Genomic DNA, 23,579 nt, shown 5'->3' with positions numbered 1-23,579 from the left:
TCCTTGATCCTGGCTTGGCTGTTCCTGGAACATTCCTAACTCAATATAGGGGGTAGTTAGAGGGGTTTGCCTGACTACCTTTGCAAAGCTAAAGTTGTGTCTGGAAATGGCTGCCCTGGACAGAGAAGTAAACTTTATTTCTCCCAACATCCCATTTCTGAGGTTTAACCTGCTTCCTTGTTCCCTACTATGATGCCCCATGCATACAAAGACTGGGTGAATTCAAAATATGTTCCTTTGAGTCAACAAGGAAGAAAATTACATTCTTTTAAAAAAAATTTATTCTGAACTTAATAAAATGAGCATTTCTATAACATAGAATAGTTAAAAAAAAAGATTGTACATGAAACTGCAAATCTATTATGTACAACATGCTATTCCTTTTGAATATATAATAAAGTTATCATATAACTTTCTTTTTTTTATCTTTTTTTCTCCCCCCTTTCCCCATTCTCACCTACATAAAGGTCACTTCTTCCATGGGTCTCCCCTTTTGGCCCTAGGTACTTTCACAATAAGCTAGGGCCCCTCAGTACTGGCCCAGAGTCCTTCTATTTCCCAAGACAAAGAGACCTTAGGATGGGGAATGTAGAGGATTCCATCACCCTGAGGACTCCAGGCCCATGTATCCCCACCCAAGCACCCCCTGGAGACAGAAGAGAACCTGAACTGTCATTAGAACTGTAATTAGCAAATTAACAAGTAACACTGAGGCCCCTGAGGTGCAAGGTTCTACAAAACCCTATCAGTGAATACTGAGAAAATGCTGAGGGACGCTCGGGTGAGATGGGAGTGGGGTTGGGGGGGAAGGGTGGGCAAACTTTCCTTACACCCGGAATGAACCTGCACAGACTCTTTCTGTTCCCTGGAGTTTGAACTGAAAAAGTCCTCGTGCTGGTAGCACAGCCTGGGAACTCCCACCGGTCCTCCCTCCAGGTGGTGTGGAAGCTCCTCCATCTGTGCTGCATCCTCTGGTGAATAATAGAGGAGGCATGACCAAGATAACAATCTGCGCTTCAGAGCTCTCTGGGAGGGAAACAAAATGAGACCAGACTAGAGGCCCGTCTTTTGTGCATTCATGCCTGGAATGCACTGCCTCTGAATCTTCATTTCTTAGGATCCCTGGCTTCCTTCAAGGCTCAGCTCAGACACCATCTCCTAAGTGAGGCATTTTCTTATCCCCCTACCCCCTGAAATAACCACATTTTTACTTTGTACGTATTTTATATCTATTTGTATATTCATTCAAGTTTCCCCTAACAGAATATAAGTCCCTGAAGTCAGGGAATGTTTTGGTTTTGCCTTTATACCCCCAGAGTCTAGCACAGTGTCTGGCACATAGTTAAGTGCTTAATAAATGCTGATTGATTGATTTAAGCCTCTGTTGCATCCTTGACCAGATGGTCCAGGCACAAACATTTCTAGGGATTAGTGTGCCTAGGGGTCAATTTCTTCTAACTGTGGATGGAGGAGCAGCAGCAGCACAAAGGACAGCCAAACCATGGGTGAAGATATATCAACGGAGCAAGTGGTCAGTATTCCAGAGATGCTGGTGCACAGCAGTTGCAGAGAAAACCAGACCCCAGGTCAGTTTGTGCTGCTTAGCTAGTGGAGGACTGGAGTCTCAGTAGGGATGTAATATCCCCTCCTTCCTCCCTTCCCCACATGTTGGTGCTCTGGGACAAAGCTCTATTTGCTTTGGCCTAGTTGTGACTCTGGGCCCAGACAATGAACTCCTCACTTGAGGATTATATTCCTTTCAATCTGATTTCCTTTCCAAGGCTCCTATCATGATGTTCAAGTAGGATATGGAGAGCAGCAGAACCAGAGAGACTAGATTGAAAAGTCAAAAGGCATCCCACAGGATCCAAGGACCAATTTCTATTGCTCGGAATGGAGGCGAAGAGCAGACTTAGGCTGCCTAAGTTTGACTTTCCTGTTCTCCAACCTCAACCTCACATTTGTATAAGGAGCAAAAATCACTTCTTGCCATGAGGTCAGCCTTGAAGGCCTCCTGCCTCAGACGCCATCCCTACCCAGAGGCTAGGATGCTGGGTCTGTGTATATGTGCGACAATGCTCTGTGCCCGCCAGGTGTGAGTGTGTGCATGCCTACATCAACAGAGCAGGTGGCTGCTGCCCCAGAGTGCCCAGTGTTGCCAAATTCAACAAGCAGGTGACATTTCTTTGTCTCATTCTCCTTGCCATGTCCTTCAAGGGGAGCACCAATGTGGAAAATAAATCCACAAGCTGTTCATTACACTTCCCTACATACCCACTGTGTGTTATAGCTTTGTCCCCTGTACACACACACACAGAGTGCATCACACGACTTCTAAAACCCACTGATTGTTACACTTTCCTCTAATATACTGCATAAGTTCTCTACAAATTTTGTACATTGTTTTTCTCTTTCCACATATTCACACACACACATATTTCTCACTCAGACACACAGTGTTAAATCTCCTCCCAACACACTGCATTTTATTAACTGTTTCTCTCTCTCTCTCTCTCTCTCTCCCTCCCTCCACCTCCCCTTTTATCTTTACACACACATACACACTCAGAGTGCTTACCTCCACATACACAAATATACACTATGTTATGCCTCCAGGGACACATGTTGTGTATTGAACCCCCTGTAGTCATATATGATGTCCGTGTCATACCTGATCCTTTCCCAACCCTCCCTGTGCTCCTCACATTTTATGTATTTGTTACACAGACACACATTGTGGGAATTCTCTCCCCATATACATACATAACATTTTCCCCCTATACATTGTAATATCTACTCTTCTATATTCCTTGAGTTCTACCATTACAACCCTTCCCCTCCCAACACACAAATACACACACACACACACACACACACACACACACACAGTATTATCCCTCCCCAGAGCCCGATTTCACGGTGGATATGCCTCCTTAACTGCACTAGGGGATCTAGCACATTTTCCTCTTCTCAATCACTCATTTACAAACAAGAAGCCCTTTGACCAGTGGGGCTCCCGTGCCTGGTCCCAGATTCTGTGCAACACCTGTGGCCCATTTACAAAAATGCTTGGAAGGTGAACAGGGCCAAGAAGCACATGCAGCTGTGTGCTTGACCGAGGAAGCCAAAGGTAGTTTGGAACTTTGTGGGGGCGGTGAGGTCAGAAAAATGGTAACCTGCTTGTGGGAGCCAGGACCTCTTCTTGCCGGGGTTGCTTTAGTAGGCAGTGAAAGCCAAGCAGTTTGCCATGGTGGGACTCTCCCTTGAGAGGTTCTATATTGAATCATCGATCTAGGGAAGATGTTTTGTCATGAGTGAAAAGTTTGGGCAAACCTTTCTGCTGCCTCAGCACCATGAACAACGGGGAGCTGAACATTTGGAGTTCCACCTTGCCTGTCCTTGGAGGCTTAATACAGAGGCTGAAGGAAGATCTTGGGGTGAAGAAGGTGCAGAAAATGTACATTTATGTTGATTTAATTTTATTCCTTACGTCTCCACCCCTCCCCCTAGAATGGGTCTCTTTCCCAGTAGAAAATAAGCTCCTTGAGGGCAGAGATTGTTGAATTTTTGTCCTTGTATCTCCAGCACCTAGCACTATGCCTGATATATAGTAGGCAGTTGATAAATACATGTTCATCCATTAAATAACTTAATGGGAACAAAGTGAGGCTGGGGGAAAAAGATGTAGAGAGATGCTAGTGGGATGAGGGCTGGCATGGATCTGATAGATGAATTGGCAAAACCATCCATGAAAGGACACAGCCAAAGGGAGAGTGGCACCAGCTGTACTGAGAGGCAAGGGGAGCTTGGCAAGTACTCTGGAATAGCCTCTGGGGTTGATAGTCTGCATGATAGACAGAAATTGATTGGCAGCCATATGCCTAGGGTTCTAACTAATGAATGGGACCAGGCACTCCTATGACCAGGAGGTCATAGCTTCTCCTTTTGCATTATATAGGGCAATGGGAAGGGCAAACAATGAGATTGGATTCCATTGAAGGACTCTCCCTTCCATCACAGGAAGACTGAGGAATCTCACCAGGAGGTGTGAATAAATTAATGCGTGACCTAAGCATGCATTTAGGTGTACCAAGTTCGTCCAGGCACACTTTATTGTACCACCAGCCTCTGTGGCTTGCCTCCCTTGGTTCAGGAAAGTAGACTGAAAACCAAGCAGTTTGCCATGGTGGGACTTCTCCTCGAGAGGTCCTGTATTGAATCATCAATCTAGGGAAGATGTTTTGTCATGAATGAAAAGTTCAGGCAAACCTGTCTGCTGCCTCAGCACCATGAACAACGGGGAGCTGAACATTTGGAGTTCCACCTTGTCTGCCCTTGGAGGCTTAATACAGGGGCTGAAGGAAGATCTTGGGATGAAGAAGGTGCAGTACTCTGCAGTAGTCCAAGCTTTCTGGGAGGCTCTGGTATGAGAGGAAGATTAAATCTAGTGCCAAGTCTGGAATCTCTCTATGACCACCTTCTATGCTCTCTCCACAGCACTGCCTCGTGGTCTTGTGGTGCTTCTGCTTTGAGGAGCCCATCTCTTGTTTTGGGCAAGAAGACTGTCTTCCTCCCTGCCCACCCCCTCCTGACTTGTGCCTGGGGACCAGCTGACTGCAGCTGGGTCAAGGAAAAATCAACTGGGCATTTCCTCCCCCTTGACTCTGGATACTTTGTTTTCTGTGACTCAGACAGTTGTATGTGGCCCTGGGACTCTCATTAGTACAGGCTGAAAAGGCAAAAAGGTTAAAAATTGAAAAGTTAAAGGGATGTGTCAGTCCTTGGACTTCTGGCCCTTCATGACAGTGTGGGGCTAGGGGAGCAGGGGCCAATTGGAAAGATGTCTTTTTGAGTGAAGAAGATAGGTTCAAAAGTTTATTCTGTATTTGAGGGGGAAAGTTTAATTATAAGGAGCCCTTTGCAAAGTTTGTATTTTAAAGCTTGGCGAATTAAAAAAGTTGGTTAAGTTTTAATTTCTTTAGGATCAATAAGCATTTGATAGGTTTTGGGGGTGGAAATCTATTTTCAATAGACTTTTCCAATAAGCATTCAATAGATCCTTGTCATTAAAAATATATAATTTCCTAGTGGTATGACCTAATGAAATAATCTATGCCTCCATAAAGTGTATAGTGATATGGACTCCTGACAATCTCTCTCATATCCTTTGCCAGACGTCCTTGTCTCAGAGCCTGCCTGGCCCAGAAAATGTCTGATAGCGTAAGTAATCATCATGGTATTTTCTTGCAGATGGTAAAATGACCCTCCCTATGACAGGGACATGGGACGGTATTTGTATCCCATTGACTAGCATGTCGTCTGGCACATAATTGGCACTTTAGAAATAATTGCTGATTGATAGTAGAGGGGATAAACCCTTGAATCTCTCTGACTACTACCCCTATGGATGGCATATGAGAGGATCCCACTGCACCACTCATCTTTTTCATTTAGAAATTGCTTTGACACTCATCCACTTAGCCCACTTAAGAGACTGATCCCTGATTCAGAGCCCATAGCTGCTCCTCTCTGCAGACAATTGCTCAGTGTCACCATCTCCCTTGGACTTTCCCCAGTTCATGCTGGGAAGGAGGAGGAAGAGGAGTGCTCCTCTTTATTTTTTCCCAGAATTATGCGGTAGAGGGAAAGGAGTGTGGTGGTGGGCAGGTGGTGGAAAAAGGCTTCTTCCTAGCAAACCAGGCTCATCAATCTCAGCCCTAGAGCCTCTGCAGGCAGGAGAGAGCCCTGGGAAGTAGGGATCAAGGCTTAGACTGAGAGGTGGTGAGGTTTTTTTTTTAAATCTATTTGGAATGATGAAGATTTAGATTTAGATCTGGAAGAGACCTAGTACAACCCCTTCGTGTTATAGAAGGAACTGAGGCTCAGAGAAAGGTGAAGTGACTTGCTTCGTTAAGATAATCATGCTCATCATCCATGCTTCAGAGGCAAGACTTGAATCCGTGTGTTTCTGACTTCTAGTCTAGCTCTTTATCTATTGTGCCAGGCTGGTGCCCTACATCATCCAGCCCAACCAGGGGACAAGGCACCATTCCACAAAAGTTTTTTGGGCTTCAGTTTCCTCCCTTGTAAAACATGGGAGTTGGACTAGATCACCTATGAGGTTCCTTTCAGTTTTACTTGGCTCAGGCCTAGGTGGAATCTTAATGGGGGCTGGAGTGCAGAGAAGATACTCTGGATTTTCTTTACATGACTTCCCTATTCAACCAACCCCAGTGGTTTCCTACTGTCTATTATTGTCCTATTAACTCTTCTGTTTAGCTTTTAGAATCCTACCTAACCTAGCCTTTATCTTTCTATTCTCACTGGACATATCTCCCCTTCCTGTTCACTGAGATCCAGCCAAATTAATGCTCTCTTCTTCCCCTCCTTTCTCCATCTCCCCCTTCTTCTTCTTCCCTTCTCTCCCTCTCTCCCTTTCCCCCTTTTAGCCATGCCTCCTCCTCCCTCTCCCTCCTCCTCCTTTTCCCCTTCTCCCTCCTTCTATCTCTCTCCCCCACTCCCCCTTCCTTCCTCTGTCCCCCCTTTCTCCATCCCCTCCCCTTCCTCTGTCCCCCCTCCTTCCTCTGTCCCCTTTCCTTCCTCTCTCCCGCCTCCTCCTCTGTCCCCTCCCCTTCCTCTGTCCCCCCTTCCTTCTCCCTTCCCCTCCCCTCCCCCTCCTCTCTCCCCTTTCCCCTCTCCCATTCTCCCCTCCCTTCCTCCTCCTCCTTCCCCCAATTCCATGCTTTTGTAGTGACCATCTCCCATGGCTGAAATGCACTCCCTCCTTACCTCGTGCCAAAGTATTTCTCTTTTCTGTAAGACACAGTTCAGGTGCTACATTTTCATGGTGCCTTTTCTGATTTCTTCAGCTTTTATTACTCCCTCCCCACCCTACCCCCCCACCCTGCCTCACTACCTTGTATTTAACTACTTGGTACTTATTTGTATTTATTATCTTCATATTTATGTTTTATATGTTCTTATATGTACTTGATGTCTCCCCATTAGAGGGTATACTGCTTGTGAGAAGGGATTATTTCAATTATTATACTTCTATTCCTCAGTGTCCAGAACATTGTTTGGTATATAGTAGGCTTGTTGCCACCCAAATGCTTGTTGATTGATTGGAGCATCCAACAGGTAGCCTCAGCCTTGAGAATATCAGCCAGAAGTGCAAGACGGCATGAGTGTGAAGGGAAGTAGGAGCTGGGAGTGGAGTGTTGGGGCGGGGGAGGGGGAGCGGAAGTGTGTTGGCATCTTTCGTGATAGAAGTATGTGGCTTTTCCAAGGCAGGGTGGAAACCATTTTAAGCCCTTACATGTGCTGCCATAGGTTGGACAGGAACTCTTTACACATTAAGTAGGCTGATTCCAGGGAAACAGTTTCTCTTCTGGATCCCTAAAGGTTATGGCTCAACTCAGGGAACGAATTCAATATAGTTTGACTCACTGGTTTTCCATAATGGTTGTTGCCCTAAAATAAAACCTGCATGTTGTTAGCAAGGAAGATGGACGAGAGGAAAGGTGTGCACGTCAAAAGCCTAGGTGGAGAAGTTACATGATAATAATTGGAGAAAAGGGAGGGCATATGAGAAACGCTCCCTTAACACTCATTTCCCAAGTCATCTTCATTTTCTGGATTTGTGTGGTTCAAGTAGGAGAAGGGAGTTTAGGCTTGAGAAAATGGGCTATATTTAAACCAGGAAGCACATCAGGAATTTACTTTTTTTCTGACAGTTTTTGTTTAGTAAGAGGATTGTGGGCTAAATTTTGGAAGACATAGGCCTGGGAAAGATGGGGAAGGCCAGTATATTTGTGGAACTTCTGTGGAAGGCAGTTTGACGCTACTGGGTCACCCCCTACTCACTACTCCGAAATTCTAAAGGTCAGAGGTGAGGTCCAATATTCTTCTCATTTGTATACATGCATGAACTCTGCCTCTCATGCTGATAGAATTTGAGTAATAGCTGCTATTTGTAAAGCCCGTTAAGATTTCCATGAAGCTTTATAGACATTCTCATTTGAGATTCAAAGCTACCCTGTGAGACAGATGTTATTAGGCTCCTTTCATAGCTAGGGAAATTGAGGCACAGACAAGGTATGCCTCACTTATGTCCCCCAGCTTATAAATGTCAGAGATCAGGATACTGATCCTGCCTCCAGGCCCATGACTCTTTACTGTATCACACTACCTCTTAATAGCAAAGTCTCACTTATACTACACCCTCCAGCCCCCCACCCCTAGCTCCCCAGCTTAGCCATGATCTCTACTCTCTAATTTGGTCTTCCTAAGGAAGGTAAGGGTGCTTGTTTCTGAGCCCTCTCTGAGATTCTTTTTTTTTCTGGATGAATTCATGAATCTGTTCCTCTCTGTCTCATAAATACAGAGCTGCATGTTCTATGGCAAGTTCATCCCACTCCTAGGAGACCAGGCCATTGGAGATAATGTCTCAGGTCACTGATTTTCCTTCCCAAATCCTTAGAAAGGAAACAATAATCCTGTTGAGTTTGTATTCCGCGACTCCCCTGCCCTTCACTCACCATATTCTAGGGTCCCCGAAATATGTCTCAATGTCCTCTGGGAGTGTACCCATTCCCTTCTTTATTAGAGGAGAGAATAAAACATTCTCAGAACCTCCTTTTCTCCTATTCTGGTCCATTCTTCAGGGCATGACAATTCTGTTAGAACTCTAAAGTGATTCCATCCGAGGTCAACCATGTCAGGTGGTATAGGAGAGAGGAGAGAGAAGGCAGAACCTAGAGCAGGGGTGGGGAACCTGTGGCCTCCAGGCCAGTTGTGCCCCTCTAGGTCCTCAAGTGCAGCCCTTTGACTGAATCCAAATTTAACAGTTGCTCGTGTCAGGTGTTTCATTTCTGCAGTGTCCCCTATAGTTGGTATTTCTTTTTGTGGTATTTGAATGAATGCAGGAGGTGCTTAATAAATGCTTGTTGATTAAATACGAAATACCTTCCCAGTGAATTGGGCTGGGGAACTGGATGCTGGGGACGATTTCATGGTGAAGGCTGCCACCGTGTGGCTGGAGAGCAAATTCAAGTTTTCCCTGGGAGAAGGTGGCAGCTCAAGCAGGTGGCAGGTTTCAGGGCTGCTGGAGTTGCCTCAAGGTGGTTTGGGACAGGTGTCTTTCCAGATGTCTATGGAAGCCCAGTCCACTGGTGCAGAGGGTCTCTCGCAGGAAAGGTTTAGATTACATTAGGGAAGTCCTTGAGATTTTGGATCTTCTCAACAGGGTATGTGGAAGAGAGGGTTCAAGAGGTACATTGGCAGGATGGAAGGCAGGGGTTGGGGTTGGGGTGGGGGCTTCCTCTGAGCACAGAAATCCATAAGAGATTCAACTTGAATCTGGCCATTAGGGCTTTCCAGCCCAAATCAGACGGATTTCTTGTCATGCTCATCAGAAGGGTACTTTGCAACCAAAGCAACAGAACAGACTCAATGGGACCTTGGCTCGCCTCCCCTTCAACCATCCCCACTGTGTCTGACACCCCCTCAACTCCCTACACATTGTCCCCAACCTGAGAAGCCATAACATTGTAATCATAACTGAGATTTGCCTACAGTCTTAGCTGATCCTAGGGCATGAGGGGGAGAGCAGAGGAAAAATTGGCAGAAATGACAGAAATGATCTTACCATCTACAGCTGCCAGGATCTAAGATTTGAAGGATGCTGAGAGGTCTTCACTGACTTTCCCGTACAGCTAGATACTATCTGTGTGATTCTGGGCAAATCACTTACCCTGTTTGCCTCAGTTTCCTAAACTGTAAAATACATGTAATAATAGGACCTACTTCAAAGGGTTTATCGTAAGCATCAAATGAGATATTTGTAAAAAGCACTTAGCATGCACACACACACACACACACACACACACACACACACTAGGTGCTATGTAAATACAGTACAGCTAGGGTAACATTTAGGTTAGCTATATAAATACTTATTTATATAAAGTACTAAATAAATACTTATATAAATAATTATTTCCTCCCTTCCCTTCATACTTTTTTTGGGGGGTGTGGAGGTAAGGATTTCCCTCTTTCAGTTCACTTGCCAATAACATCTAAATGTGACTTATTTTTTGTTGGGTTGCTTTCTTCTAGGCAGATGAACTGAGGAGGGGAGCAGAAACAAAAAGGGAGCTGTAGAAAAGCAGGTTCCCTTCTACTCCGCCCCTCCTGTGATCACCAAGGATGGAGTAATAATTCTCTCCGCCAGTGCAAATGTCCAGGCTCAAAACTATGGGTTACATTCAAGACAAACTTTGTTGATTTTACAACTTTGTCCAGGGCTGACTCTGAAAGGAAGGAGAAGGAGATCTTTAATTCACCTTCCCAACCTAGGTGAGGGCTATCTCCTTCCTTGATACTCTGGGAACTAGTGACTGTAAAAGCATCTTTGGAATTTGGGAGGGGAGGCTTTTTTTTTGCTGTTTTTGTTTTGCTGTTGATAGAGATATCAGACTGACCCTCTTCCCTCTTTCCCTTCATTTCCACCCTCTCCCCACCCCCACCAAAAAAGAGGAAATGGATTTCAGATTCTAAAGAGATTATAGTCAGTTGACAGCTTCCTGTGAGTCCTTCTTTCTGTTGTTCTATCCATAATGACCTTTATTTGTGGCTTTCTGAGAGCCTGTTGCATCCATGCCTTGTGAGGCATACCCAGCAGGACAGCCATCCACCTTGTGGGGTAGTTGGTATGAGGTAGATTGTGTGATGGCTACTGCTATCCAGAAACATTGATTCCGGTTTGACTCCCAAGAGAGCGTAAACTGCCTGATTTTACTTCTGACTTTGGATCCCCCCCAAGTGCCTGGCACAGAAATGGTGCTTAATAAATGCTTGCTTGATTGAATTTGGCTTCAGCCAGATCTGGAGGCCTCTCGCAGAGTCCCTTCTCCTCCGGCTTTTCTCAGCCAGTCATCAAGAATTTATTAGGCATTTACTCTGTGCCAGGTACTCTGCTAAGTTGTGGGGATACAGAGAAAGGCAAAACATGGTCCCTCATGTTCAAATGGGGGAGATGACATGTAAATAAATATGTATATACAAGGTATAGACAGACTTGACAGAAGGTAATTTCAGAAGGAAGGCTCTAGTGGGACAGAAGGGGAAGAGGACCAGGAAAAGCCTCCTGTAGAAGGAGAGACATGAACCAAGTCTTGAAGGAAGCCAAAAGATGCAGCTTTCTCTATTGCTGAGCTGTTAGGCTGAGTCTATATGAGGGATAAATAGTTCCAAAATCAATTGGAATTCCTTGCTGAGTGAAATCTTTCCTTTTCATAACAACTTGTATCCAATGTGATCCTCCTCAATCCAGGGGTGTGTGTGTGTGTGTTTTGCAATTGCTGAATAATATCTAACTCCTCTAGCCATCTGGGGCAGACAGACCAATTGTATCACTAGGCCACTGTAGATACAATCACTTTTTCCCCAAACCACAACCCATATAACCTAGTTTTATTGGCGCTTATCTTTCCCCTTATCACTGTTAACTTTCCCTTCTCCTTCCCAACCCCTAATAAAACCCCACCTTCCTTGGACTAACTTGGGCATTCTCTTTTTGTCTCCTTTTGAAGAACAGCCTTCCAAATACACTATTGTTCATGCAAATCTGAAAGGGAATTAAATGCTCCACAGCTACTGTTTGATTTACTAATAAATGTTACCCTAGCTGTATAGACCAAAGCCAGACTAGGGCCTGGATGGAGCTTTCAAGGTGGGCTGGAGGATGAGTTGGTTAGCTATTGTACAGAACATGGGAAAGTCTGAGGGGTCCTGATGGGTGGTTCTCCCAGGGAGGATAACATCCTGAGCCCAGATGAGGCCCAAGTGAAAACTTATCCAAACTATAATCCTCTCTTCCTCCCCTCAAAATCATTACTTTAAATACAACTAACCCTGGGTGGTCTCCAGGCAGTTTAGCAGAGTGGAGAGAGTGATGGCCCTAGGGTCAAGAAGACCTTCCTCTGACATTTACTAGCTGTGTGTCTGTGGGTAAGTCATTTCTTGCTCTTTGCCTCAGTTTTCTCATCTGTTAAATGGGGATGGTGGTGATAATGGTAGAACCTGTCTCCTAGGGTTGTTGTGAGACTCAAATGAGAGGCGGTGTGTTACAGTAGAAAGTGTGATGGATTTAGAATAGGAAGACCTGTGTTCACCTGCTGGCTGTGCCAGCACAGGCAAGTCCCTTGGCCTCCCTGGGCCTCTGTTTCCTCATCCGCAAAATGAGGGGGGTTGAACTAGCTGGCCTGTAAGGTGCCTTTCAGCTCTCCCTCTATGATCCTATATATATGAAGAACTATGGAAATGTCAGTGATTGTTATGATGTAACTTAAATCATTCCAGAAGAGACCTACCAGTGTTAGAAGGAACTTCAGATGAAAATGAAGAGACCCATCCGAGGAACTGGTGTAGAGGAATTAGCAGTAGCCCAGTATTGGCCAGGAAGCTCACATCCCTATAACTGGTACTTTACAGAGCATTCTTCTATTTCCCAGCAAGCTCTGCAGAGTACCTAATAGTCTCAGGCAAAAGCACCCCAGGAAGAGCTGATCTTTCCCCATGATTATCTTGGTTTATATCTTGTTTGTATGTAGTAGTTTGCTGGTCATCTCCCCTGTTAGACAGTGGGATCCTAGACAGCAGGGGCTGTTTTTGCCTTTCTCTGTATGTATCCCTAGCGCATAGCACAGTGCCTGACACACAGTAGGTGCTTAATGAATTGGCTGTGAATATCTGTGAAATACCAGTTCATTCTCTTGGAAGGGTCCTTCTCTTCTCGTCCTGTCCTCCTGTCAAAATACTTCCACAGAAGACCAGTGTCCACAGGAGTTTTAGAGACTTTATTTATGTATAAACAATTTAAACACTTTGCCATAAATTATCTTTGCCTGTCTCTAGTCTTTGCTTAGCAGCAAATTAAAATTAATATAAAAACTCAATGAACAATTCATACATGTATATTACAAAAAAAGTTCTTGTACCAAAGTTCTTATTAGACTTATTTTTTTTTCTTTCCTCGTGGTGACTTGTCATGTGATTGTCTCAGTTTCTGGACCAAACAAACACACTAATAATTTTAAATCTGAAACAGTGATTGTGCCTTGCGGCTCATGTATGTACAGGGTGATCTGAAGTGGTGCCCGTTAGCAAAAGAGTGATACAATGCCCACACCTCTACTGGAACTGATACCAACAAACTACAGAATCTAAACAGACTACACCCTGTCACTGTGTATTACTGTCCACAATGGAATCTTCAAAGACAAACAGAGTATGAAATTTATCTGTAGTGATTATAGCCACCATTTTGAATTGAACTTTACACTCTACCCTCCTCGAATAAATCGACTCAGGTCGGACTTAGGTAGGATCTGAGTACAAGTGCAGGACGTTATTATTTCTCTCTTTGTTTCTTGATGTTAATTTCTTGTTTTTTTTTTCTTGGTTTTTTTTTTCCTTAAAGAGTAATTCCAGTGCTCACTCTTTCACCTCTTTTTTCCCCCCACCCCAGTTGCTACACACAAATCACCCCAAAAGTCATGTTTTAAATGCACCTGTATTTTGCTTAAACGAAAACTTCTGGAGTTTGTTTGCTTTTATCAAACAAGCAGTCTGAATTGTTTTCCTCAGCTGGTCTGGTGAAGCTGGCCTTCATGGATGTTTCGAAGTTGCTCACGTGTGAATGGAGTGAGGTAATAGAATATGAGGCCTTCTCTTTTGTTTTTTTTTTTTTGTTTTTTTTTTTTTTTGTTTTGTTTTCCTTGTGAAATTTGTGTTTCTTTTCTTTAGACCCAGAACAAGTGGGTAATATCTTAGGGGAACTTGGAACATTTTTTTCCCGGTGAGTTTTCAGTTAGGCTTTTAGTCCACTTGAGGATGTGGAACGTCTCACTTGGACAGCAGCATCCGAACTCAAAAAATGAGCTTTTCTTTTTTTTTTTTTCCCTTTTTGCCACTTATTATCCCAAAGCAGCTCAGCCTAGTGCCCCTGGTTAGGTCTTCATCTCCTTAGGAGAGGAGATAACAGTTACGCCTACTAAGCCATCCAGACAAGGAATGGCAGCAAGCAGATCATTTTGTTACCTCTTTCCCATTTCATTCTGTCTTAAAAACTGGATGTTGCTGCTACTGTCCGCAAGCTCTGGGTACTGCTCCACGGGAAGGACATAGTATCCCTCGTAACCTTGCACCCTTCCAGTGCTCAGGAGCTGCTGCTTCTCTCCATCAGTCCACAAGCGGCTGCCCTCCCTCCCTTCCCGGGCTTTCTGCTGTTCCTTGGCCCATGCTGCCCCCAGGGCCCTCTGCCTCGCCTGGTCCAGGACTCGGGCTTTCTCTTCATCAAGTGTGTCTGGGGTGAGGCCGTAGCGGATGTTGAGCAGGAGCGTTCGGTACTGGAACTCAATGTTTGTGAACCTTCGAGTCCTCCCGTTGACCAGCAAGGTGGGCTGCGACATGGTCACATTTACCCCACTGTCCAGCACCTTCCGCCCACTCGTCATGGCAAGAGTAACCAGGTCACTATCAGAGGAGCCGATTTTCACGAAGTAGTGCGTGTCCTTCCCCTCTATGCTGTAGTGCATCTTGTCCAGGTAATAGGCATTGTTCAGAACAGAGGCCACCTTCCGACTGTCTTCGCTGGCGATGCTGGACACTCCAGTCACTACACGCCCTTCTTTGATGGCAAACATGATCCCTTTCCCAATGATGGGTGTGGTAGTGGCAAACCAGTGGCCAGCTTTCTCTCGGATGCTGGCATGGAGTCGTTTAGAGATGACCTGCCCCTCCAGGGCCATGAATGCCTGATTATGCCTCTCTGTTGTCTGCTGGACTCCCGTAATGAGCTGGAGGCAAAAGAAAACCCAGAAGGATGAGAAGGTTGTCTTTAGCTCATTAAAAGACAACAAAAGGTATGCATTTGCTCCCCTCAATGCTCCCCCTCCCCTTCCCTGCTGACACAGAACTAACATAACACTGCAAGGCTCACATCTCCAGAAGTAAGGCTGGGCCACCAAGGTGCTTGCTGAGCACTCAAGGTCGTGGACTCTATGCTGGCGGGGCAGATAGTCCAGATTACTATGTAACTAATTAAGAAGCAAAGTGAGGAAGGTGTGCCACCTTTCTAAAGATCTGCACATCAACAGATGACCCTAAGACTCTTCCCTGAGGTCGGGGAAAGGATAGTTATTCATTAGTGGTTTCTTTGGCAGTTGTCTTGTACAGCTCAGATAAAAAGCATCCTGACCTGAAGGGGTGGGTCTGTTTGGATTCAGAGGTTCCAGCTGTGGGCCTTGCTGCCTTCCAAGCAGGTGAACTTGGGCCAGACAATGTCCAAAACTGCCCATTCTTTAATATCTTATGATGTGCTAAATAAGATATTAGTGCCATGTGGCCAAGGAGAAAGAGCTCTTAGCTGGGAGTTAGGAGACAAGTTCTAGTCCTCATCTTTACCATTGACTTTTACATGGCATGTTATCTTTAATACCTCAGTTTCTCCATTTGCAAAACATGATCTACCTAAGTTGCTGTGACAGGGACTAGGAGAAAGGGAAATGAATGTGTTTTGAAATGTACAGTGCTTACACAAATGCAAAAAAAGTCTTGTTATTAATTCGAAGAATGGTTCCTCACATGGTGGGAATCATCATGGGGATTTCTTATTCTGGGTAACCAGGAGACTCCTTGTTGTCTCTTTGCAGTGACCTCAATTTGACTGATTTACTGAAACCAGCTATAATATTTCATATTTTTATAATGTTGAGTTGTTGTTGAGTCGTTTCAGTCATGTCTGACTCTTAGTGACCCCATTTGGGGTCTTCTTGGCAAAGATCCTGGAGGAGTTTGCCATTTCCTTCTCTAGCTCATGTTATAGTTGATGTAAACAGGGTGAAGTGACTTGCCCAGGGTCACACAGCTAGTAAGTATATGAGGCTGGATTTGAACTCAGGAAGATGAGTCTTCCTGGACTCCAGGCCTGGCACTCTATCCTCGGTACCACCAACCTGTCCCATGATGCTAAGTACTGATTGTTAATAAAGAGGAGGGAACTTGATGCAAGGAAGAGTTTCCTAGCAATTTGAACTATCCTTGAGTGAAATGAGCTGCTTTGGAAGGTATTAGGTCTCCCTATATTGAAATCTTTGGGTAGAGGAGTATATGGCCACTTGTCACATATAGGACCTCAGATTTAGGTCTGGAAGAGATCTTGGAGGCTATCTAGTGTAACTCTCTCATTTTACAGAAGAAGACACTGAGGCTCAGAGAGGTAGTGACTTTCTCAAGGTCATTTAGGTGAATATCAGAACCAGTGTCTGAACTCAGGTCCTCTGATTCCAGTCAGTAGATTTTCCCTGAAGACAATTCACGTTCACATATAGATTAAATTGACTGGTCTCTGGTCCCTTCCAATCTTAAGATTCTCTGTGTACTACCTTTTTGAATAGTGACAGAGTCCCACCTACTTCAGTGGACTATGGGCCACTTAACTTCCAAATCAAAACTGACAACTCTCTGGCCCTCACTGCATGAACCAACCACAAATGATCTTAAAAAACTCAATCTGTATAAAATTTTAATCATAAAACACTGAGGTTTTATGTGGGGCATAAAAATGTTCCTTTAATGGGACAGAAACTGCAAACCATGGTTTTATTACTCCCCATAAAAGCCAAAAGGGTTATGATCTTATAGGAAGAACAGATGGTAAGTTACCTCCAGATTTCCCTGTGCCACTGTTAATCAAGTAACAACTCAAGGGTACAGACAGAACAGGTAACGATACTGCAATTAAGGTAATAATTGAGGTTGGGAAGAAAGATGGTTTGTACCCAACAGGTGACGATGTTGACATTTGTTTCCCTGGGAATCCAATGCTGTTTAGCGGGCCATTTCTATCCCACTATGATGTTACATTCCTCCATGGATGTGCACTCATCCCCATGTAATTCTGTTTACAATATAGAATGCCAATAATGATTTGGATGCTTAGCTGGGATGTCAGCTTACCTGTCCAGTTTCACTAGCTTGACTTTCTGACAATTCATAAGGTGGAGGCACAAAGTACATTTTAGCTCTTGGGAAACCAGGAATGATATTGCTGAGCTGAAACCCAAACATCACAAGCCAGCTTTTCACATCTACAATGAAAAATAAAGAAGAGTTAAGAAAATAGGCCACTTGGGCATCAGCGGCAGAGCTTGGTGAGACACCACTTGTGATATAACAGAGAGTCTATACCGCAGGTCCAAAGAGGAAACAAAACAAGCGTGTGTCAAGTTCTCCTTAGTCTATCAACCCAATGTATTTTTGCAGAGGTGCTAAGAAGTAATAGGTCTGTATCTTTGACAAATGTGTCAGGAGGTATACACATTATTAGTGGGGTCTCATCTTTCTGACAGCTTAAGAAAAATCAGATTGCCTTTGAAACTTTATCTAAAGAGATCTCTTCCTTCCTGGTTCTCCCTCTTTTAAAGCCACAAAACTAGGAAGTTTTGAATCTGGGGCAAAGTAAGATCATCAATCAACCAACTAGCATTTATTAAGAGCCTGCCATGTTCCAGGCACTGTGCTAGGTGATAGGCAATACACAGACTGAAAAAAATATTCAACAGTCCTGCCCTCAAGAGGCTTCTATTCTATTACAGGGCAAGGAGAATAGAGCTCAGCGTTACTGGTAGTGATGCTAGAGGAGAGTGTGTGACACTGTCTCCTGAGGGGTATACAGAATCCAAGATAGTGGCACTGTGCCACTTTGTGGAGGTGGAGCATGGTGGGCAGAGAATGAGCTCACTGAACCTAGTTTGCTATCTTGTAGTCTCCCATTTTTACTAATTATTCATGCTAACCGTGTGTTAAGCTCCCATGTTCCTATGTTCCTTATGTGCAGTCAATACCCTTCTAAATTCATGCCTAGAGCAAAGCCCTAATCACTACATCCTAGTTACAGCCATATCCCCCACCCCCAGCCTCCTCCTCCCTCCCACCTGAAATTCACTTGTTAATAATGCTAAATGTGATTTCCCTTCCAAGGAGAGGACGGTTCAATGACCACTAACTTTGCCAGTGACGGCTCGCGTCATTGACCTTATTTTTCTTAAGCAGTCAGTGCGGTTGGTTTTTGAGTCTGACCAGATCACAAATATTTACTGGAGTCACTGTCTCCTTCTCCATTTTGCAGAAGGCACCTCTTCAGCAGCACGCTGACAACACAGATCCTCTCCTCATTTTGAATGTAATTGGTGTTACACTGTAACAGTCTCCCTAAACAATCTGTTGAGGAGGGAGTCATTTAGGTCTAAGCAAGAGAACGCAGCTCATCGTAATAGTTCATCATTCCTCTTTTCTAATGTTCTTCACAGCATGTGATCACGCAGCTAGACAAGTTAGCTTTCCCTCAGAAAATGCTGTCAACAAAGCATCCTCAGGTGTTAAGTGTAAATATGAGAAGGAGATAATGTGAGAAGAAGGTGATGCCTTTCTTCTCACTTATGAAAATTAAACTCTACAAAATCCAACTTTTTTTCCCCCTTAAGTGAAAGCATTCTTGGGATTTGTAAGCATGAAGGACCACCAGGGGGGCCACTGTGAGGGAGATGCCATGAATCCCAGGTACTGGGACTCATTAGTACTTTCAACTACTTTCAAGTGGGTCTCATGAGTAGCTTCCTTAACCAGGGTTTCATTTGTGAATTGGCATTTACAAAAATAGCATCATTTAGCTGGATACAATAAAATCTATTAGGCTAAGGTATTACCCTGCCAGCAGCAGAAACCTGGAATGGGGTCTGGGGACGCCATGAATTCTTCCACCAGGTCTAAAATCAGCGGCTTCCCCAAGGCTCAGGAGGCCCAGTCATATTCACTTTCATCTTCCTCCCCTCAATCAGCAGCTGCCTCCTGGGGGGCTAGAGGGAGAAGGCGGAGCCACCGCCTTCTTTAGAGAAACAAACCCTTCCCTCACTTAGAAACTGCCACTCACGAAGATAGCTCTGTTCTTAAATTGTAAAGGTTCCTTTAATTGTGGGAGATTGTGGGTTCTCTTATTAGAGTTTCTCCTGACTGCATCTTAATTACCTCTTCTTTGTAAATTGTTAGCAACAAGTTCAACTACTTTGCTCTCCTCCTAAGTGGTAAATTAGCACTAATTGATATGAGGGTAAAAGTTTTACCAAAACACAATACATACAGATTGATTTAGTGCTCTTTCTCCTCCTTTTCTGCAGGTGTTCTCCCAATTCTAATGTGATTTTGGACACTGGACATATTTTTATGCTACTGGCTCAGGCATCTGGTCCCTCTTCCCTCACTCAACAAGCAATAGGCTTCTTTCTGAATAATATTCTTTAGAAGCTAATGATTATGGAATGTAGTTGAATTTAGTTCAGTGTGACTTGCTTCCCCTTGATTGAGGCGCTTGCTGTAAGAGCAGTAGATGAGGTGCTACCATTTTGTTTTCAGAATAGTTCATGTTTATGACACTTTTAAGAGCCAACAAGAAAACAGAGGGCCCAGTCAGGTTTACTACACTGACTGTACGTGTTTATTTGGGACTTGGCATCAGCAGGTGTCTATTCACTTTCATCCGGCACAGACTATGGAAATACCCTTTGTCTAGCTCTGGCTCATTCATCCCCAAGTATCCAGAGCCAAACCTGATTCTGTGGCTTTGAGAACCCACTGGTGGCCAATGATAAGCACTGTCTGTCTTCCCACTTCATTTTCTATGAAAACTTGGAGGCTTTCCACTCTGAAATGTCTTTTCCTCTATTGTCTTACTTGTCAATGGAAAATACACCCAAACTGATGTCAACAGTGCTATCACTGTTCTTCCTGGCATATATGGAAAGGGGTATTATTTAAAAAGGTCTCCTCATGATGTGAAACCTCCCTCAAACTCTACTAGGACAACAATTCCCTAGTGGCCGCTTCCCTGATTAAGGCAGAGGGGTTCTCACCTGTCACGTAATTTTTCAAATCCAGCTCATTGCTGAGAGGGTTGTTGCTTTTGAACATATATAGGTTGAAGGGGGCTGGTTCTTTGCCAATGTTTCTCCACATGGTATAGTCAGGGGAGGTCCAACGACCTGCCAGTACATCATAGTCTCTCTGAGTGAAGTGGACCAACTTGGTTAGGGGATCATAGAGTCCCCCATGGAAGCCAATGACTAATTGAAAGTCAGGGTTAGAGTCATAGTAAATCTCCCCATAGGCTGTATACTGCAGCTGTTTGATCATAAGACCATTTATGCTGAAAACTGCCAGGGGAGTTCCAGTGTTGTCTGATGCTACATAGTACTCCTCTCCACTGCTGCTCTCCATGGCAAAGAGATGGCCCTGGAGGTCATAGTAAAGGGAAGTGATCTCTGAGTTGGAATGGTTATAGACATGAGTCATCCGAGTTGGGTTGTGGAGGTCAGAATAAAAATATTGCAAATGGTGACCAAGGTTGGTCTTGCAGGAGGCTCGCCGCCCCACTCCATCGTACCGGTACTGAACGCTCCACCCGCTGGCCTTGTTGTAGGCTCTTGTCAGGAGACCCTTAGAGTTGTACTCGAAGATATCTGAACCTCTCTGGCAGAGGTAGCCATCGTCATCTATCTTGTACTGTATGTCACCTAGACGTGTAATCCTATCCCGGAGGTCAAAGCGTAAGGGTATGATCCGGACACTGTTCCCGGGATTCAGCAGGTGAAGATTTCCATTAAGGTCATAGCTGTAGCGCCAGGTTGGTCTGTCATTGACTGCCACACTCTGGAGCTGCCCATCCCCATCATAGTCATAGGTATATTTGGTAGTATTGGCATAAGGTCCCAGTTTCAGCTCCCTCTTGGTCACTCTTCCCATGCTGTCATATTGGACTGTCATCCAGTACATGAGGGACCTGAACATTTCATACTGGACTTCCTTAATCCTCCCGTGGGTATCAAAATGTTTGCTCAGAGTCATGACTGCGGTTGTGATGATTTGATTTATGTCATAATAGATGACTCCAAATTTACCAAAGTGCTCTACTTTGCCAGAGATCTCATCATAGCGGTAGAGATCCACTGGAAGAGGAGTCTCACTTATGACGGGTTTGATGCTTGCGATCCGAAAGCTGTTGTCATGGTAGGTGTAGTCAAACCTTGCATTGACCATGCCTTCCTCTGAGAACCTGTAAATCTGTTTGTCAACAAGGGGGCCGATTTTCCGGTATCGAATAGTGCAGGAGAACCCGCCACTTTGGAGGTTCACCATCTTCAAAACACCGGTTGTCTCATCGTAACCAAAAGTGACTGCTGTGCTGTCATAGACTATTTCAGACAGCTTGGACAGCTTCCCATATTTGTAGAACACTTGTCGTCCAGTCCCCAAAAAGGATGTCTTTAGAATGCGGCCATCATCACTATAATCAAAGATGACTGAAGCATTGCTCTCTGGAGGATTATAAATGTTCCTGATGTAGCCAATGGAGGTGTGAGTGGACATGCTGTGCCTGGCAACACTGGGCATGGTGACAGCATGGAGACGGTCAGAGGCATCATATTCAAATATGTATTGCCTCTGGCTCTGCATCAGGAGGACCATGGACTGGAGGAAAAGCAGGGGAGAGAAAAGAAGGGGACATTGGAGTTAGATAAGAAACTAGAAAGGAAAAAATGTAGAATTTATAGCAAAACTCATAGAAAATACAGACATTCTCTAATGAATAATCTCCTTTTCCCTGCCTCAGGGATAAGTACAGAGTCTCAGTCACTTACATTCCATATCACTGGGACAATGGAAAGAGCACCAGATTTGGGGTCAAAGGACCTGGGTTCAAATCCAAGCTCTGTTACCACTTGGACCTTAGACAAGTCACTTAATTTCCCTGGGTTCCAATTTTCTCATTTATAAAATGAAAGGGTTGGATTAAATCAGAGATGCCAAACTCCAGCTTGGCTGTAAAACTCCTGAGTAAAGCCTAAATTAGATGAAAATGTAATTGGGAAATGTTTAACAAAATAAATAAAAATATAATATAACATAGATAATGTTCATTTATAGTTTTCTAAGTCAACATATAGATCACAGGGACCTGCCTTTCTATTTGATTTTGACATCATTAGACCTCTAAGGACTCTTGGAATTTTAAATCTATGAGCCCTATCTCACAGTTGGATTTTCAGTAGAAAGGAATCCTTCTGAAAAATATTTCACCCACAAAGGCCCACAAATACCCACTGAGGAATAGCAAAACTTAAATGGAACACTACTAGTTAGCATTTACATAGCACTTCAAAGTTTACAAATAACTTTCTGTTATCTTATTTAATCCTCACAACCACCTTGTGAGTCAGGCGCTATTATTATGTCCCATTTTTACAGAGTAGGAAACTGAGTCTGAGAAAGGTTAAGTGACTTGCCCAAGGTCACACAGTCAGTAAGTGTCTGAGGCAGGACTTTAATTTAGTTCTTCCTGACTCCAAGCCATGGTGCTGCCTTGGGTGCCTTTACGGTCTCTTGTACTCTACACTAACAGCAGCTTGGTCCTTAGCTTTCCCCTGTTTAACCCCTCACAGGATGCTGCTGGAAGCTATTAACCACTCACCAGGTAATGTGGTTGTTTGTGTATGTATCACATGCCTCTCCTATACAGTAAGTTCCATGAGGGCAGATACCTGTCTTATCTAAACTGGGTCTCCTCAAGTGCCAAGTACCGAGCACAGCACACAACAGAAATATAATGAATATCTGTTGAAGTATTTCTGGCCCACAGATTCTGGAAAGGACTTTCACAGGTAATAAAGCCCATATTCTTGTCCTTAAGATATTTTCTAGGGCCTTTCTAGAGTCTAAGTCTCCAGCTTCCCTTAGTCTGGATTTTACTGTAGCATTACCTCCATTGCCATTCATGGAGGGCCATAGCTGTGGGACTATATCGGTGATGGCAGCTCCTTCCTCTGCAGAGTAGGAGCTTCTGCAACTTGTAGGAGAGAGAGATCAAGTAAAGAAGAGCTGAAGACAGGAAGGGTGGGGAACGACGTGATGCCGTAAGTCAAACTATAGGTCAATGAGAATTAGAAAAGAACTAGGATAGTCTTCGACAGCCTCAAAATATGATCTAAGGAGGTATCCTCTCCCTACTGCTTCCCTAGTGAGAGAAGTGTCTGACTCTACCTAAACCAGGGAAGTTGGACACCTGCTTGGAGAGAGCCCAGAGGTAGCTAAAGACTGCAACCAAAAAGGAAATGTGCAGCAGCTGGGGCTTGAGTTTTAGACAAACTTTTCTATTCTGATAGCTTAATTTAGGACCAGGCAGAAATGAATCACTGCATTTCCAGTTCATAAGTAATGATTAGATGAGAGCTCTTTTGCCAGTGGGGTGATTCGGCCCGATTTTTGCAGCACATTTTTTAGAATAAAATCAGACAATCCATCCTTCCTGCCATTACTGAGAAGCCTAATGCTTTTTTATGGAAATAGTGCTGAGCTACGAATAACACATTCCTTCAAATTTGCTGTCCAAGGGGAGGGCGGAGAACCTTCATCTATTTGGTGCAAAGAGTTTTTGAGTGTCTAAAGGCAAAAGATTTCAGATCTTT

The 23,579-nt window shown here is 44.2% G+C and overlaps 1 protein-coding gene across 1 annotated transcript in view; it reads right to left on the bottom strand.

Annotated features, from left to right (window-relative positions):
- Positions 1–13,798: 13,798 nt before the first annotated feature.
- Positions 13,799–23,579, bottom strand: part of TENM2 (teneurin transmembrane protein 2) — a 1,009,006-nt gene continuing 999,225 nt past the window's right edge. The window contains exons 27-30 of the mRNA XM_036751277.1: positions 19,971–21,585; positions 17,037–17,153; positions 15,961–15,999; positions 13,799–14,848 (exon numbers count right to left, since the gene is read on the bottom strand). Of these exons, the coding sequence (XP_036607172.1) occupies positions 14,100–14,848; positions 15,961–15,999; positions 17,037–17,153; positions 19,971–21,585 (2,520 nt within the window). The 3' untranslated portion in view covers positions 13,799–14,099. The remainder of the gene's footprint in view (positions 14,849–15,960; positions 16,000–17,036; positions 17,154–19,970; positions 21,586–23,579) is intronic.

The sequence above is a fragment of the Trichosurus vulpecula genome, chromosome 3, assembly GCF_011100635.1.
Source record: "Trichosurus vulpecula isolate mTriVul1 chromosome 3, mTriVul1.pri, whole genome shotgun sequence".
Lineage (NCBI taxonomy): Eukaryota > Metazoa > Chordata > Mammalia > Diprotodontia > Phalangeridae > Trichosurus > Trichosurus vulpecula.
The sequence above is the reverse complement of the archived record's forward strand: the minus strand, read 5'-3'. Positions and strand labels throughout refer to the sequence as shown.